At 53.6% G+C, this 18030-nt stretch overlaps 1 protein-coding gene across 9 annotated transcripts in view; it reads left to right on the forward strand.

Annotated features, from left to right (window-relative positions):
- The window catches only part of DHRS7B (dehydrogenase/reductase 7B), a 47141-nt gene extending 29712 nt beyond the window's left edge, over positions 1-17429 (forward strand). For 5 of the 9 annotated variants that reach the window (XM_059878066.1, XM_059878065.1, XM_005220362.5 and 2 more), the window contains 6 exon segments: positions 3733-3911; positions 8135-8244; positions 12785-13001; positions 13329-13421; positions 15468-15620; positions 16978-17429. In XM_059878066.1, the coding sequence (XP_059734049.1) occupies positions 3758-3911; positions 8135-8244; positions 12785-13001; positions 13329-13421; positions 15468-15620; positions 16978-17183 (933 nt within the window). In that variant the 5' untranslated portion in view covers positions 3733-3757 and the 3' untranslated portion in view covers positions 17184-17429. 9 annotated transcript variants of the gene reach the window in all.
- Positions 17430-18030: the final 601 nt, after the last annotated feature.

Here is an 18030-nt window from a genome sequence, read left to right on the forward strand (position 1 = left end):
TAGATATAATGGTCATCTGAGTTAAATTCACCCATTCCAGTCCATTTCAGTTCGCTGATTCCTAGAATGTCAACATTCACTCTTGCCATCTCTTGTTTGACCACTTCCAATTTGCCTTGATTCATGAACCTGACATTCCAGGTTCCTATGCAATATTGCTCTTTACAGCATCAGACCTTGCTTCTATCACCAGTCACATCCACAGCTGGGTATTGTTTTTGCTTTGGCTCCATCCCTTCATTCTTTCTGGAGTTATTTCTCCACTGATCTCCAGTAGCATCTTGGGCACCTACTGACCTGGGGAGTTCCTCTTTCAGTATCCTATCATTTTACCTTTTCATACTGTTCATGGGGTTCTCAAGGCAAGAATACTGAAGTGGTTTGCCATTCCCTTCTCCAGTGGACCACATTCTGTCAGATCTCTCCCATTAAGTCTGTATATTAGTTTGGGTAGCATGGCCATTTTAACAATATTCTTCCAATTGAAGAACATAGGATATCTTTCCATTTCTATGAATTACCTTCTATTTCCTTTATTAATGTTTTATGGTTCTCAGCATATGTCTTCTACCTCCTTGGTCAGGTTTATTCCTGAGTATTTTATTTGTTTCATGCTATTTTTTAAAGGGATTGCTTGTTCATTTCTGGTATTTCATTGTTAATATAAAGTGATGCAACCAATTTCTGTATGTTAATATTTAGTATTATTTGTTTATTTCTAAATTTTTGGCTGTGCTGGGTCTTCATCGTGGTGCAGGCTTTTGTCTAGTTGCGGTGAGCTGGGGCTGCGGTCTAGTTGCGGTATGTGAGCTTCTCATTGCAGTGGCTTCTCTCTTGTGGAGCACAGGCTCTAGGTGTGGAGCTTGGGTTTCAGTAGTTAGGGCACGTGGGCTCCATAGGTGCAGCTCCCGGGCTCTAGAGCAGAGGCTCAGCAGTTGTGGTGCATGGACTTAGTTGCTCCATGGCATGTGGAATCTTCCTGGACCAGGGATTGAACCTGTGTCCCTGTATTGGCAGGCAGATTCCTATCCACTGTGCCACTAGCGAAGTCTGGGATATGGGATTCTGTCTCTTTCTTCCTGTTTGTTACTTTAATTAAACCAGGAGGTTTATGAGTCATAAACATTAAATTATAGCAGTATTTGATGAGTTTCCTTTATTTCATAAACCAGAGACCCCTTCAGACAACCTTGGAGATCTGATTGCTGTGAAACCGATTCCTGGGCTTTCAGTTAGTGATGGGTGACGATGCTGCTGCTGGTGCCAGCCGTGTTCACTGAGCTCTTACCCTTGGCCAGGGACCGTACTCATACTTCTATGTGTTAATTCATCCTTCGCAACAAACCTGTTTTACAGACCTCGCTTTACAAACTCAGGTGCCAAGACCCCAGCGGAGTGGCCCCCACTCAGGCTGGTAAGAGGCCGAAGCCGGTTGTGCCAGCAGGGCGAGGGCTCGTCTTTGAGCCCCTGTGCTGCCACTGCCATGTGTTCGTGTTCTCCAGATGGTCTCGGAAACTCTGAATTTGGGAGGCAACAGGGCTGCATGTTGGTGCTTGGTGCCTTACTTTTAGCCTTCAGTAAAGCCTGACATGGGCAGACTCCACAGGGCTGTGGTCTCTGGAAAGCTGAGCCTGTTGTCCTTCCATAAGCAGTGTCCCCACCTCCTGGGCTTCCTGGGCAGTGGCTGGGCCTGGGTCATTTGAGCCAAGCAGCGTGCTCCTTCTTGGGACCTACCTGGTATGAGGATCTTGGGTTGCCACGGGGATAAAGCTCTTCCCACACAGCCGTCCTGCTGGGTTGAAATGTACCCACAGTCTTCGGGGCTGGGCCCTGTGAAGGCCCCCAGGCAGCACCCACAGATCCACGGGTGCCGGGGGTGCTCCTGCCTGCACTGAGCCTCTCTGAGAACTTCCTAGGTGCCAAACAAAGGGCCTTTAGGTCCTCGCCTTGCTTCTGGGGCTCAGCCCCACCTGAACGTTCAGTTGAGGGCAGGCATTGGTGCCAGTCATACCCAGGTAAAGAGCTAGGTGCTTTGGAAGCCATTTGGATTGCCAGGACATCCATGTGTGGGCTTGGCACAGTGTCAGGTAAGACGGGAATGTGCCCACTTAGCAGACAGTAGCTGGGGTGTTTCAGAAGTAGATTAAGTAGATTAAGTGGAGGTTGATAGGAAAGAGTCATTTTTGCAGATGTTTGTCCATGGATGTTAATTTTTTATGCTGATTAAGAATTTAGGTGTATGGGAAAGGCAGGTGAAAAGTTAATCTGAATACTGAAATAGCTTTGTTGACAGTTCCGATTGGAACAGAGCCTGTAGCTTAGATCGGGATGGCCCTCGCAAACCTGGACGTCAGGGTTAGCACAGCGCAGGCACACAGGTGGCCCGTGAGGGCTCCATGTGTTCCCGCCTTGGAGGCACCAGAGTGGGTGTGTCATGGGAAGGGGGGAAGCACATCCTTATATATGTGGGGCTGAGTGCTGAAGAATTGATGCTTTTCAACTGTGGCATTGGAGAAAACTCTTGAGAGTCCCTTGGACTGCAAGGAGATCAACCCAGTCAATCCTAAAGGAAATCAGTCCTGAATATTCATTGGAAGGACTGATGCTGAAGCTGAAACTCCAATACTTTGGTCACCTGATGTGAAGAACTGACTCATTGGAAAAGACCCTGATGCTGGGAAAGATTGAAGGCAGGAGGAGAAGGGGACAACAGAGGATGAGATAGTTGGATGGTATCACTGACTTGATGGACATGAGTTTGAGCAAGCTCCAGGAGTTTGTGATGGACAGGGAAGCCTGGTATGTTGCAGTCCTTGGGGTTGCAAAGAATCGGACACGACTGAGTGCCTGAACTGAACTGAAGGCTTGGGATTGGGCAAGGACACTGAAGTCATTCAGTCTGATGAATGATTGAAGTCCCTTCTGATTTGCAGCCCTTCTTCCCTGAGCCCCTAATCTCATGGTCCTGGAGGGCCTGGGGCCACCTTCTCTGGGCGGCACGCAAGGTACTGCTCCCCTCAACATGCCTTTAGCCCCGTGTCTCCCCTCTGGGCATGGGGGTGTGGGGAGTGGGGGTGGTGAGTCCTGGAAGGAGTGGACATTTCTGAAGTGTGGACCGTGCACAGCTGTGTGCCCACTGCCAGGGCCTCCCGATTTCTGGGGGGACGTGGCTCACCAGTGACACTGGGCGGGCACAGGCCACAGTGTGCAGGGCCTCTGCTCCAGGCCTGAGTCTGTGCCCGCATCTCAGAGGGTGTTCACCATGCTATGAGTCCCTTGGGGCATCCTGAGGCCCATGGCCACTGAGGATACCATCCAGGGAATGTCTCTTCTGAGAGGAGTGTAAGGATTGTATGGCTTCCTTTTTCCTTTTTTACAGAAAAACTTTTCTCATTTCACAAATACCAGGAATGGGAAATAATATTGGGTGGTATCAATTTCCCCGAAACAGGTTTCTGAGGGAGACTCCGGTGGGTGCTGACACGCTCCAGGAGCGGGTCCTCAGCCACCCAGCTCAGTCTGTGATGCCAGCTTGTGTCCCTACAGAGAGGAAACTGGTTCTACCACGCTGAACGGTCCACACAGGGTGCGGGGCCTGGGGAGACCCTGCCGGGCTCAGAACTGAGACCCTGACGTGGGACCTGGGGTCTGTGTCAGACTCAGGGGCAGAGGGTGGCCAAGTCCCTGGCGTCCCCCCAGCTCGTCACTAATTCATGTGCTTTGTTCTTCCAGAAAGAGTCTGCTGAGGGCGCGGGTCATGGACTTCATCACCTCCACAGCCATTCTGCCCCTGCTCCTGGGCTGCGTGGGCCTCTTTAGCCTCTTCAAGCTGCTTCAGTGGCTGCGCATGAGGGCCTACGTCCGGAACGCCGTGGTGGTCATCACTGGCGCCACGTCAGGCCTGGGCCGAGGTGGGTCGTGGTGCAGTGCTGTTGGGGAGGGGCTGGGGACGTGGGTGCAGACATATGAGGTCAGTTGGTGACTGGGCAGCAAGGGCCTCCCTGTCCCTGGTCCAGGAGGAAAAGGCCGTGGGAGCATCAGGGCTGGAGGTGGCAGCCAGGGAGAAGGCCACACACGTGTCTGGGGCGGCCTCAGTGCCGGTCAGCGTGGAGACGGGTGTCTGTATGTGGTGGCACCCAGCTTCCCAGTTGTTGTTCAGTCGCTCCATTGTGTCCAACTCTTTGCAACCCCAAAGAGGTCCCCAGAGATGGACTGTAGCACGCCAGGCCTCCCTGTCCTTCACCGTCTTCCAATTTGCTCAAACTCATGTCCGTTGAATTGAATAATGTTTTTGCTTCTCTGAGGGTCTTTACTGGATTCATCCACATCCCTGGTTTAAGGCTCTGGGGTCACCTTCTCCTCGCTGCTCTTCACAGGGCCTCCAGCTGTATCCGGGCAGATCAAGACAGCATCAATGAGGCATCAGCTGTTCCTCAGCCGGTCTCCAGTTAAGCTTGGTTCTAGTCTGGTTCTAGGTCCACATGGAGCTTCTGGGTCCCAGACTGCCCTCAGCACAGTGTACCAGTGTAGGTGTGTCGGAATCCGCACGTGTGCCATGCCACCCTACATATTCCCCACGCTGGCGCTCAGTTCTGTGGAACAAGGCCGAGAGGCGCCCTGCGGTGGGGTACACCCAGCACCTTTGTGTCTCCCGCCACGTGCTGGGACAGATGATGGGAGGCAGGGTCCTCCCCTCAGGGAGCCTGGGTCCTACAGAGAGGAGGGACTTCTGCCCGTGTGTACCCCATGTGTTCCCCGCAGCCGGTAGGCACGGCACCCAGGTGTGTGCTGGCTCGGGCTCATCTCCCGAGTCCTCCATACGCTCAGAGAAGGCGTGACTCCTCCTGGGATCTGTAGGCAGAAACCCGAAGCCAAATGGAAGCCCGCGTCTCCTCTCCCTGGGGAGGCGGCGAGGTGGGCAGGACAGGTCCAGAGTAGCAGGGCTGTGCGGGGGCTGCAGGAACATGGGGGAGCAGATGAGGACTGGACTGCTGGTGGCCAGGGTGCCAGCAGGCTTCGGGGAGCGTGCGCCAGCATGGTGTTCAGGTGAGGTCTCGGGGGTAACCTGAGGTCTGTCATCAGATCTCCCAGCCCCAAGCCACAGCCAAGCCTCTGACCTTACTCAGCTCTAAATATAGATTCTTAGCGGCCTCTGCTTCGCAGCAGAGAGAAGCGTTTTTTAACGTCCTTGAAGAGCGCCTGAGGGTTGGCTGTGCGGGAGAGGTGGGCTGCGGGGCCAGCATGTGCATGCGCAGGAGAGAGGCCGTCCTCTCTTCACCCCGTTTCCTCCTGCAGCACTGGGGCCTGTGTGTCCTTGTGTGACTGCTCTTCCTGCTGTTTCCTGGGTCCCATCAGAGGGCCAGGAAGCCATGTGTCTCTTCCCCTCTGGCCTCAGTAGACACCCCTTGGCCACTGCCCATGGGTTGTGGGGAGGAGACCTCACCCACCCTTGTGGCTATGCCGTCGGCCACCTGGAGGCCTGGCAGACATGCCAGGTATTCAGACGGCCCTCTGTGTTCCTCCTGCTGTGTCTCCCGGCTTATCCTGTGGATCACAGGATGCTGGGTGAAGGGACACATCCTGGTTCTGCAGCTGTGAGCAGCTGGGGGGCTATAAGCCAGCAGGGCTAGAGGTCTGGGGACTGGCCAGCAGCCGAGATAAGTGTGCTCCCTCCACCCTTCTGCCTCACTGTATCAGCTTTTCTCCCCAGTCTGTTGTTTGCATCCCCGTCACTCCTGTACAAGCTCTAATTTCCTCCCTTTGTTTTGCTGCAAAGTGGATGACAGTCTCCAGAGCCGTGTGGACCCGTGTCCCCCACCTTACGTCTTGGTGGCAGCTCACAGAATGTCCACTATGGCGGTCAGGTCAGGATGAAACGGGATGAGGAAGCCAGCAGGGCTTTGGGAATGGTAGGAAACTGGCCTCAGGAACGCTGAGGGTCTCTGTGAGAGCACCCCCAACTCCTACTCCACCCCACCCAAGGAGACTCAGCTGGGCTGTGACCCAAGCAGCCCACCCAGGGCCAGAGCAGGGGCTCGACTCAGCCTGGGTTTGAGCCCTTGGTCAGGATGGGGTTCAGGGAAGATGACACCACACGGCCTGAACCTCCTTCCAGAAAGCTCCACCTGGATCAGGGGAGCAAGTGAGACTGCACGAGGAGCTGTGTCTGGAAAGAGGGCATTGTCACCCGGAACCTCCTCCCTCCTTTCCTGAGGGACGCTGGCATTATGCCCTCACTTTGGCCGGGGAGGGATGTCGCCTGGACCCCAGAGCCTCCTCCATCCCTGGATCCGTGCCCCTCCTCTGAGCCCATAGCACCAAGACTCCACTTGACCGCTGGGCCCGGGACTCAGTCTGATACCTAGGGTGGCTGCATGGTCAGCTGGGGCGGTGGGGGCTGCACAGACCTTGTGGGCACCTGAGTGAGGCCAGGCCTCCAGTGAGGAAAGGCTGTGGCCCTTTAAACCCCACGTTTCCATTTTTGCCAACATCCAGTTTTTAAATTTATTTTTTGGCCCTGCAGCATGGCATGGGGGATCTTAATTCCCCACCCAGGGATTGAACAGTCGCCCCCTGCAGTAGAAGTGGGGAGTCCTAATCAATGGACCACCAGGGATGTCCCTTGAGCAGTCTAAAAAGGCAGCTTAGAAACACACTTAGCCCTGGCTGGCACTTTCTGTCTGCCTGAGGCTGCTGTGACGCGCTCAGTCCTCACAAGAGGGAAGTGGAGGTGAGGAGGCCTCTCAAGGAGACTCAGTCCATCACAGGAAGTCTCGCTCACGTCCGTCCTCTTGACCTAGGGGCTTTGAGCTTCTCGGCAGTCACCACTCAGCCGTGTTTGGGGAATCACTCCTTGCTCCCGCCACCCTTCCCATTGTGGTCTTGGGGTTCCCAGGTGACCCTGACTGGCCCAGTCCTGGTGATTCTGCCCCCTAACATGGCCCTTCCCTCGAATTCTGACACCAGAGCTTGGAGGGAACAGGTCAGAGGCCCCCTTGCGTGGCTGGGGAGTGGTGTCTGTGGGAATCCAGAGTTGTCTGCAGCCCCATCCCCTCTGTGGAGAGGCTGGGGGATGAAGTGGGGAAGGGACCTGCCAGCATTCAGAGAGCTGGGCTCCTGCTGCCTGGGACCCTGTGCAGCCTCCTGTACCCCCGTCTGGGCCGTTCAGCTCCTTCTCTGAATTCCTGAGCTGCCTGGAACCCTCCTGACAAGCCCGCTTTTTGTTTTGCCTCCAAAGAAGGCTGACGAAGACAGGTGTCCAGGCAGTTTTGGACTCTGCCCTGCCACGGTCTTAGTTGTCACCTGGATGCTCTAGTGACTCAGAGGAGCCTGGTCTCACCCCCCTGCCCCCGATCATTTTAAAATGATGTCCCCTTTATTGTCCCCCTGCTGTTCTTTAACCTCCTTGCAAGGCTGCCAGCCTCCGCACTTTGTCCTCACTGTGTGGAGAGGAAATGGCAACCCACTGTGGTATTCTTACCTGGAGAATCTCATGGACAGAGGAGCCTGGCAGGCTACAGTTCGTGGGGTCGCAGAGAGTTGGACACAACTGAGCAATGTAGTGTGCAGAGGGCATGTGTGTCTACGAGCCCTTGGGCCTGGGCAATCTCAGGAGGAACAGCCCTACAGGCTTCAGGTCTGGTGGGGGGGTCTCCCCACCCCCTCTCACCAGAGTCCTATGTGTCCACAGAAGTGCCCCTGGCAGATGTGTGCCTGTTGTACTGAGGTGACAGCAACCACAGGCCTCGGTGCAGGGGTGCGGGGGAGGTGTTCTGGCGCTGCTGACTGTTGGGCGCATCCCTTGCCTCACAGAGCTTCTTTGCAGTGACAGTGGGGATCCTGCTTACAGTGGGGGTCAGAGCTGAAGACTATGTTGGAAAATCCTGAGCCTGGTACCCAACAGTCTGTCCCCCGGCTTGAGCCTCCCTCCTGCCCATGGATGTGTCACAGCCCTGAACACGGCTCTGTGAGGGCCCTGACTCCCAGCCCCACACCCCTCCATGGCGGGGCTAGTACCGATGCCTGGGGAAGAAAAGGCCTGCGGTTTGAGGCTGGGGAGCTGGGAGCTGAGCTGAGCTGACGGGGCTGAAGGCCTGAGTCTCCCCAGACAACAGGCTGCTTTCTTGTCCCCTAGAATGTGCCAGAGTTTTCCATGCTGCTGGTGCTAGGCTGGTGCTCTGTGGCCGGAATGCTGAGGCCCTGGAGGAGCTCAGCCAAGAACTTGCTGCTTCCCGGGCTCCGGAGGTGAGTGAGCCTGGGGGACTTGCCTGGGGAAGAGGCACAGCCCGTCCTCTGCGGGTCTTCACAGCGCTTAGAGAGGTCTCTCTGCGAGTTCTCCCCGTCAACCCCGGTCCCTATTCATCTCTTTTTGGTGGTGGGAGGTTGGCAATGACTTTTAACGTTTTATTTGTGGGGGAATACACATATTTATCATTTTAACCTCTTACAAGCTTATAGTTCAGTGATAGTAAGTGCATTCACCATGTTTGTAATGATCACCTGTCTGTCCCCAACAAAAATTGTGTTCCCACTTAAACAATCCACTTTTTCCTCTGCTTTCCAGTCCCTGGAAATGTCTTTCTGTGAATTTGCCTGTTCTAGATGCCTCATAAAATTAAACTATTTGTCTTTCTACGAGTAGCCCTTTCTCTAAGCGTAATGTCTTCAGGGTTCATCTACGTTACAGATGTGTCCGAACTTCTTTCCTCTTTCTGATGGACTGGTATTCCATTGTGTGTACAGATGTTCCTCACTTGGTCTGTCCATTTTCTTGACGTACTGCAAGGCATCTCCACCTGTGGGCTATTGTGAATGATGCCGACGTGGACACAGGTGGACATGTGTCTGCTCCAGTCCCTGCTTTCAGCTGTTTTGGACACCCCAAGAGTGGAATGGCAGGGTTTGTGGAGGTTTAGTTTGACCTTTTGAGGAACTGCAGACTGTTTTCCACTGCAGCTGCACCAAGTTACAGTCCCAGCAGCACTGCGCAAGGGCTCTGACTTCACATCTGGGCCAGCACATGTTGTTTTCTGTTTCTTAATTGTACTGTCCTAGGAGATCTAAGTGGAATCTCACTGTGGTTTGGACTTGCATTTCCCTAACTACAGGTGGTGCTGAGCATCTTTTCATGTGCTTATTTATATATCTCAATTGGGGAAATGTCAATTCAAGTCCTTTTCCTGATTTTTAATCAGGTTGTTTGTTGTGGAGGAGTTCTATGTATATTCTAGATACTGAGTGTATGTGCTCAGCCATGTCTGACTGTGATGCCATGGACTGTAGCCTGCCAGGTTCCTCTATCGATGGAATTTTCCAGGCAAGAATACTGGAGTGGGTTGCTATTTCCTTCACGGGATCTTCCTGACTTAGGAATCAAAACTGAGTCTCCTGTCTCCTGCATTGACAGGCGGGTTCTTAACCCTTGGACCACCAGAGAAGCCCTTGAGGCCATGTTTGTACATGGTGATAGATAAGATTCCAGCTTCATTCTTTTGCATGTGGATATCTAGTTTGCCCAGAGTCCCTTTCCCTCTTGAATGGCCTTGGCAACCTTGGCAAAAATCTAAATCTGAGGGTTTATTTCTGGACACTTTATTCTGTCCCACTGATCTATATGCCTGTCCTTATGTCAGTACCATGCTGTTTTAATCCGCATAGTTCAGTAGTAAGTTTCAAAGACTGAAAGTGTGAATCTTCCAACTTTGCTCTTGTCTCCAAAATTGTTCTGCTATTCCTGAATAGCCACTGCACTTCTATATGGATTTTAGGATTGTTTTTTTTTTTTCTGACAAAAATGGCATTGAGATTTTGATAGGAATTGTGTGGAGTCCAGATCACTTTGGATAGTATTGTCACCTTAACAGTGTTAAGTCTTCCAATCCATGAACATGGGATGTCTTTCCATGTGTTTAAATTTTCATTTTTATCATGTGTCTTACCGCCTTCCATGTACAAATCTTTCACCTCTTTAGATTTATTCCTAAGGATTTAATTCTCTTAGCTGCTATTATAAATGGTCTTGCTCGCCTAATATCCTGTTCAGATTATTCATTGTTGGTATGTAGAAACACAGTTGGGTGTTTTGTATTTATCTTATATCCTGCAGCCAGGACAAGATGACACAGGTCGGCCATCAGAACAGCATCCACCATTGGAACACAGCCCCAGTGTTTGGGAGACAGGGTCTTCCTTGGCTTCTGATGCTGCACGAGAAATGTGGGTTGCCTTTCTCACAGCTTCTCATCACAGGAACGTGGTCACCACGGAGCTTATGGTTGAAATCAGGCAACATTTTCTATACTTTGGTGGCTGAGCAGACCCCCTGGAAGCTGCAAGTGTTCAGAGAGTTTGACCTCAGAGCTGAGTCACTGCCATTGAGCTGTCCAGGCAGAGGGCAACTCCTGCACGACCTCTCTGACTCCACACCCCTCCCTCATCTGCTTAGGCTCAGGGCATCATGAGTCAGAATGTCCACCAGTCGTTTTCTTCTTGCGATGTTCTTTACAGCCATAGTGTGTCAGTCTTCCCCATGAGACCATATGCTCTTGGACAGAAACGTGTCCGCCTTGCTTTTACCGTCTCCAGCATCGGGCACATCAGTTCAGTTCAGTTGCTCAGTCGTGGCCAACTCTTTGCGACCCCATGAATCGAAGCACGCCAGGCCTCCTTGTCCATCACCAACTCCCAGAGTTCACTCAAACTCATGTCCATCGAGTCGGTGATGCCATCCAGCCATCTCATCTTCTGTCGTCCCCTTCAATCCCTCCCAGCATCAGGGTCTTTTCCAATGAGTCAACTCTTTGCATGAGGTGCCCAAAGTATTGGAGTTTCAGCTTCAGCATCAGTCCTTCCAATGAACACCCAGGACTGATCTCCTTCAGAATGGACTGGCTGGATCTCCTTGCAGTCCAAGGGACTCTCAAGAGTCTTCTCCAACACCACAGTTCAAAAGCATCAATTCTTCAGCGCTCAGCTTTCTTCACAGTCCAACTCTCACATCCATACATGACCACTGGAAAAACGATAGCCTTCACTAGACGGACCTTTGTTGGCAAAGTAATATCTCTGCTTTTCAATATGCTGTCTAGGTTGGTCATAACTTTCCTTCCAAGGAGTAAGTGTCTTTTAATTTCATGGCTGCAATCACCATCTGCAGTGATTTTGGAGCCCCAAAAAATAAAGTCTGAGACTGTTTCCACTGTTTCCCCATCTATCTGCCATGAAGTGATGGAACCAGATGCCATGATCTTAGTTTTCTGAATGTTGAGCTTTAAGCCAACTTTTTCACTCTCTTCTTTCACTTTCATCAAGAGGCTCTTTAGTTCTTCTTCACTTTCTGCCATAAGGGTGGTGTCATCTGCATATCTGAGGTTATTGATATTTTTCCCAGCAATGCAATCTTGATTCCAGCTTGTGCTTCTTCCAGCCCAGCGTTTCTCATGGTGTACTCTGCATATAAGTTAAATAAGCAGGGTGACAATATACAGCCTTGATGTACTCCTTTTCCTATTTGGAACCAGTCTGTTGTTCCATGTCCAGTTCTTTTGCTTCCTGACCTGCATATAGGTTTCTCAAGAGGCAGGTCAGGTAGTCTGGTATTCCCATCTCTTTCAGAATTTTCCACAGTTTATTGTGATCCACATAGTCAAAAGCTTTGGCATAGTCAACAAAGCAGAAATAGATGTTTTTTGGGGACTCTCTTGCTTTTTCTATGATCCAGCGGATGTTGGCAATTTGATCTCTGGTTCCTCTGCCTTTTCTAAAACCAGCTTGAACATCAGGAAGTTCATGGTTCACATATTGCTGAAGCCTGGCTTGGAGAATTTTGAGCATTACTTTACTAGCGTGTGAGATGAGTGCAATTGTGCAGTAGTTTGAGCATTCTTTGGCATTACCTTTCTTTGGGACTGGAATGAAAACTGACCTTTTCCAGTCCTGTGGCCACTGCTGAGTTTTCCAAATTTGCTGGCATATTGAGTGCAGCACTTTCACAGCATCATCTTTCAGGATTTGAAATAGCTCCACTGGAATTCCATCACCTCCACTAGCTTTGTTCGTAGTGATGCTTTCTAAGGCCCACTTGACTTCACATTCCAGGATGTCTGGCTCTAGGTGAGTGGTCATACCATCGTGATTATCTGGGTCGTGAAGCTCTTTTTTGTATAGTTCTTCTGTGTATTCTTGCCACCTCTTATATTTTCTGCTTCTGTTAGGTCCATAGCATTTCTGTCCTTTATCGAGCCCATCTTTGCATGGAATGTTCCCTTGGTATCTCTAATTTTCTTGAAGAGATCTCTAGTCTTTCCCATTCTGTTGTTTTCCTCTATTTCTTTGCATTGATCTCTGAGGAAGGCTTTCTTATCTCTTCTTGCTATTCTTTGGAACTCTGCATTCAGATGCTTATATCTTTCCTTTTCTCCTTTGCTTTTCACTTCTTTTCACAGCTATTTGTAAGGCCTCCTCAGACAGCCATTTTGCTTTTTTGGACACATAGGAGTGCATAAAAATGTTTTGTGAATAAACTGACTTGGCCTGAGAGGCATAGCAGCTCTGTAACATGGGACAGTGTACAGCATCCTGCTGGCCCAGGGCGGAGGGGGCCCTGCTCACCTGTCTGTGACCCCTGCCCACAGTGCTGCCCAGGTCAGGTGTGAGCATGACGGGCAGGCCACGTTCTTCAGGGAAGTGCTGCAGCCTGTCCTTCACGCTAGGCTGCCCCCACGATGAGGAGCCAGGCCAGACCATCACTCTGAAGGTACGTTTGGCTTCTGTCGCACTTGACCAGGTGCAGACACACAAGCCTTGCACGGTGACCTTTGACCTCGCAGACCCTGGGGCCATAGCAGGGGCTGCCTCCGAGATCCTGCAGTGCTTTGGCCACGTGGACGTGCTCATCAATAATGCCGGGATCAGCTACCGAGGCGCCATTGTGGACACCAGCCCAGACGTGGACAAGAGAGTAATGGAGACAAACTACTTTGGCCCAGTAGCTCTGACAAAGGGTAAGCCCTTGGGTCAGAAGGGAGAAGTGCCGGGCAGGTTGGCATGGTTTTCATTTCCTGTGGACCTGTTGTCTTATCCACTCCACCCTGGGGTCAGTGCTGCCCTTGCGACTCGGGGTTGGCTTTTCTGGGCCTGGTCCTGCGCTGTGTTGTTGCCTCCATGTCCCACTGGGTTTGGTGACCTACCGGGTGCAGGCAGAGCACAGCAGAGGCAGTGATGTCCTGCCACGGTTCTCACAGCAGGGCACAGGGGGCCGAGCACTCTCAGACGTGGCCCTCCCCGGGCTCTCCACGTGAGCGACGGTGACCTCTGCCCTCTCCCCACAGCGCTCCTGCCTGCCATGATCAGAAGGCGCCAGGGCCACGTGGTTGCGATCAGCAGCATCCAGGGCAAGATCAGCCTGCCTTTCCGATCCGCGTGTGAGTGCTCCCTCCCCCCGGTCAGGCGCTTCTGCCCAGACTCCTCCTGCCCACACGCCCATTGTTTACTCTTGTTGTGAAGACAGCAGGCTCCCGGTCCAGAATTCAGACATGAGAGGGGCGCTCAGCACAGAGCGTGTGGGGACCTGAGAGGCATGTGCCTGAGCAGAAGCCTGGGCTCAGTCCCAGCCACGCTCCTCACGCCACGTGTGACCGCGTACCAGGCCCCTCCCAGCGCCACCACCACCATCAGCCCACAGGTGCTGCCCCTCCATCCGGTTACTGCACACGCCTCCAGAGTTCTCCTGCATGTGATGAGACGTGCAGCGCTGGGGCCCTTATGTGCAGCTCTGTGCTTCCATCATCCTGCTTGACAGTCTTTCCACTCGGCTCCCTACTTGCTGAATGGATGGGCGTCACGTAACTCAGGGGTTGACTTGATGCCTGAGGGAACTGCCTTCCTCAGTGGCCAGCAGCAGGGATGTGCTGTGTGCCACGTCCTCCAGTGTTTTTCTCTCTGGACACTCACTGTGAGGGTTTCAGTAAGATTAGTTCCAGAAAGTGGGAATGCTGCCAGCTCGACCTCAGTTTAGACTCACCTGCCAGTGTGCACAGCTGTGCCAGGATGGTGGGACTGCACCATCACAGGGCACCAGCAGGCAGATTCTACTTTTGTTTAATGTTATAAGTAACGTCACAATTACCTCTAAACTGTCCTGGTAAGTGCGTTCCTTGGTTCACCGTCTGCAAGGAAACACTCTGTTGTAACCGAGCCCCCCACCCGCAGATGCCTGAGGCAGCTCCAAGGAGGGGTATGTGGAGGAGAGGGGGCATGGAGGGGAGAGGGCATGTGGAGGGGAGGGGCAAAGCCTGGCGAGGACAGCCACATGGCACCCTCAGCTGGACGGGGAGCCCGTCAGAACTGGATGCAGCCCAGCGCTCCTTCTGGTGCGTGTGTCCAAGGTCAGCTGCGGGGCTCATGAGTCCACACCAGCTCCCTCACCCCTGCGGCCACACTCAGGACGCCCTGACACGCCCAGGGATGCCGTGTCCATACTTGTCCTGGCCTGGTGGGTGGCTTCCTCAGGAAACGTGTGGGCGTCACAGCTGACAGCAGGGGCCACACCAGGCATTCGGGGGCGGGGGGCGGTGCACAGTGCTCTTTGTACTGAGTTGCTTCTAGACATCATTGGATTTGGTCTTTCTGAATTTTATCCTCCTCTTAGCTGTGACTGCATAGGTCACACTTGGTCTGGAAGTTTCATAACCCCCAGGCTGGACAAGGTGGTGCCTCCTAGGCACACTGGCCAACCCACAGGCAGTGGGCTCCCCAGTCGTGAAGTGGGGTGTGGGCGGGGCTTTGTCCCCTCGGGCTGTTGTGAGGTCAGGTGGGAGGATCCAGGAGGTGAGCACGTGGAGCTCTAGCACATGGAGCTCTGGGGACTCTTCCACACTAGAGACTGCCCCGTGGGAACTGACAGACAGACGTGAGGCCTGGCATGGGTTTGCACACATGCTGCCATGCAGCCAGGGAGCATCCCTGGACATTTTCAGTGATGAAAGTTGAAACAACGCTGAGCCTGTTCTGTGGCTATGACCCTGAGTCACACGGCAGGCACCCAGCTAGCCTTCCACACAGAGAGAACCCTGAGCATGAGTAACACGGACCATAGGAGCAACCTGTGGCCATGTCCTCATCTTTGCAGGGACCTGGCCGACATGAGACACCAGTGGCCTGGCCCCTCTGAGGAACTGCGCTGGGAGGTGTGAGGAGGACTTTCACTTTCTTAGTTTCTTCTGAACTATCTGAATGTTTTACACAGTAGACTTTTTTAACTTTATAGATTAAATTCACACTTAGAACTTGCAGGAGCAAGAATGCCCAGGAACCTTTGACCGTACGTGCTGTGTCGTGTTCTGTGTGAGTGAGTGCATGTACATAAGACGCACAGGGTATTCCCTGAACCGGAGTGGGAGACCTGATGCCCCCCTGTTCAGGGTCCTGACCAGCATCATCCTACTCTCCCTGGTCACCAACCTTTGCAGACGCGGCCTCCAAGCACGCAACCCAGGCCTTCTTCGACTGTCTGCGGGCTGAGGTGGAGCAGCATGACATCGAGGTGACGGTCATCAGTCCTGGCTACATCCACACCAATCTCTCCCTTAATGCAGTCACAGCCGACGGGTCCAAGTATGGAGGTGAGGCCCCAGCGTGCGTTCCTCTGTGAAAGCTCCCTGATGATCTTGCAGTTTTCATTCAGAGTATCAGTTTAAACCACCTGACGTTGTGAGGTCGGTCATATATACTGATGACTGACCTGAGCACCAACCATCTCTACCCTGAACCCTGCAGGCTGGAGGAAGTTGTGGGAACAGGCCCACAAGAGGGCTGGGGGGAGCCCTCTGCTGAGATGCTGACAGGACTCCTGCTAGCCCACTGTTAGTGCTAAAGTGACCAGGCCGGGTCTCTTCCCGTGAGGTTCCCCTGCAGTGTTGGGGGGACAAGACTTCAGGGGTAGGCAGAGGCCAAAGACAGCACAGAGCTGACCTGCAGTCACTAGTGGCCCGATCGGCAAGGCCCAGCCAGCAGGTGGGGCCAACCAGGACCAGCTGGCTTTTGCCTCCCCAGCTGGTGGACCCACATGAGCTGCCTTCCTGCGCTTGCTCGGGGCCTGCCTCCTGGGACATGCTCCTGGGAGTATGCTGGGTGTTCAGAAGGGGCCTTCTGGCCAAGCCTGAACCAAGACCACCTATGCCCAGGACAGCAGCCCCCTCATTCAGCAAGGCAGCAGAAGCCGTACAGAAGCACGGGGCTGGGTAGGTTCATAGGCATTTATTCCCAGGATGGCGGCCACACCCCATGACTTGTGGCATCTAGTTCCCTGACAGGGATTGCACCCATGCCTCCAGCACTGGAAACACAGTCTTAACCACTGCACCACCAGGGAAGTCCCAAGCATCTTTTTAAAAAATTCCCTCTGTGGCATTTAAAAACGAGCAGCCACCAGAAACCTACTGTTCTGTGTTGATGGTGGAGAGGAAGCCGGGCACCACCGTGGCTGCGGGTGGCCTCCCCTCTGCCTGCTGTTCCTGCTTTGTGGGCACAGTTCGCCAGTGATAAGGGAAAAAGTAACATCGTGTGCCCCTGCATTGACCTCTGATCCACAGAACAAACCAAGGCTTCCTTCCTGCCTGCCACCCTGATACACCCAAGACAGGGGCCCTGCCACCTGCCTCACTCCTCTCCGGCCAGCGTGCTCTGCAGCCCTCCCACCCACCTGGCCCCCTGCATGGCCCACTGCCCTGGCACAGCACCCTTAGTCACTGGTTGCCCCAACTGGCTGAAATGCCCCAGGTCAGGGAGTGAGGGAGTATCTGCTGGGCACCCCCTGGCTATGGACCGTAGTTCTGAGCTGTCCACCTCCCTCCTTGGACTGCAAGGACAGTCACTGCACCTGCTGGCCAAGCCCCTGGGAGAGCTCCCTGGGGGACCAAGTGTCCAGAGTTGGCTCAGGCTTCTGCCCCCAAACTCAGTGAGTTTCCTGTTCCATTTCAGTGATGGATGAGACCACGGCCCAGGGCCGAAGTCCTGTGCAGGTGGCCCAAGACATCCTGGCTGCTCTGGGGAAGAAGAAGAAGGATGTGGTGCTGGCCGACCCGATGCCTTCCCTGGCTGTTTACCTTCGAACTCTGGCTCCTGGGCTCTTCTTCAGACTCATGGCCTCCCGGGCCAGGAAGGAACGGAAGTCCAAGCACAGTTAGTGCCTGTCCTGGTGGGCAGGTGGGGCAGTCGCTGCTCCATGGGGACTGTGCTGGACTTCTGCCTCATGGGTGGGGAAGGAGGGAGACACGCTTCCCCTGCAGACCCCTGGCCAGGCCTGCTGGCGGGGGACGGGAACTAAGAGGACGTCTGGGAACCAGGAAGGGTGAAGGACAGCTTCCTCCAGGTGGAGGGACATGAAATAAAGGAAGGAGCCTGGGATCTGTGGTCCCTGAGGGCAGGCAGAACCACGCCTCTTTCGTACCTCAGCCCCTGCATCTTAGGGTCAGAAGACACCCTCACGTCACCTGAACCTGGTTCTCAGGGAGGAGGCAGCGGCCTTCACACTGTTTACGGGACCCCCACTGTCTTGGTCAACACAGCAAATGGTCAGCATGTGACTGGCCTCCCCGTTGTTCAGTGCATGGGAGCTGCCCTCCTGCACCAGGCTTGTTTCAGTGACAGCTTCTGCTCAGCTGCCCTGAGCTGGCTGCTGTTTGTCTGCCTCTGGCCACCTCCCCCCAGTCTGGTCTGCAGGCAGAGCCAGGCTCCCTTTCCAGATCTGGCCCCCACCCCGTTCCAACCCCACAGGCTCAGGTGGGTGGTGGGCGCTGCGTGGTGGACACGAGGTCCAGACCACTGCCAGGTTACCTGTGGACCATATGCCACCCAGCTCTCCCAGGCCTCTTGGAATTAAGTCAGAGTTTCTCTAACTGTTCTAAAATCTTTGGCTCTCCTCCGGTAAACAAATGGCCCCGTCGCCCCAAGCACCCCTTCTCACTCTGGTATCTGACCTTCCCGAGGGACTCTCTGAAACTCCAGGTGTCACTCACACATGTGCCCTCAGTG

The sequence above is a fragment of the Bos taurus genome, chromosome 19 (assembly GCF_002263795.3).
Source record: "Bos taurus isolate L1 Dominette 01449 registration number 42190680 breed Hereford chromosome 19, ARS-UCD2.0, whole genome shotgun sequence".
Taxonomy (NCBI): Eukaryota; Metazoa; Chordata; class Mammalia; order Artiodactyla; family Bovidae; genus Bos; species Bos taurus.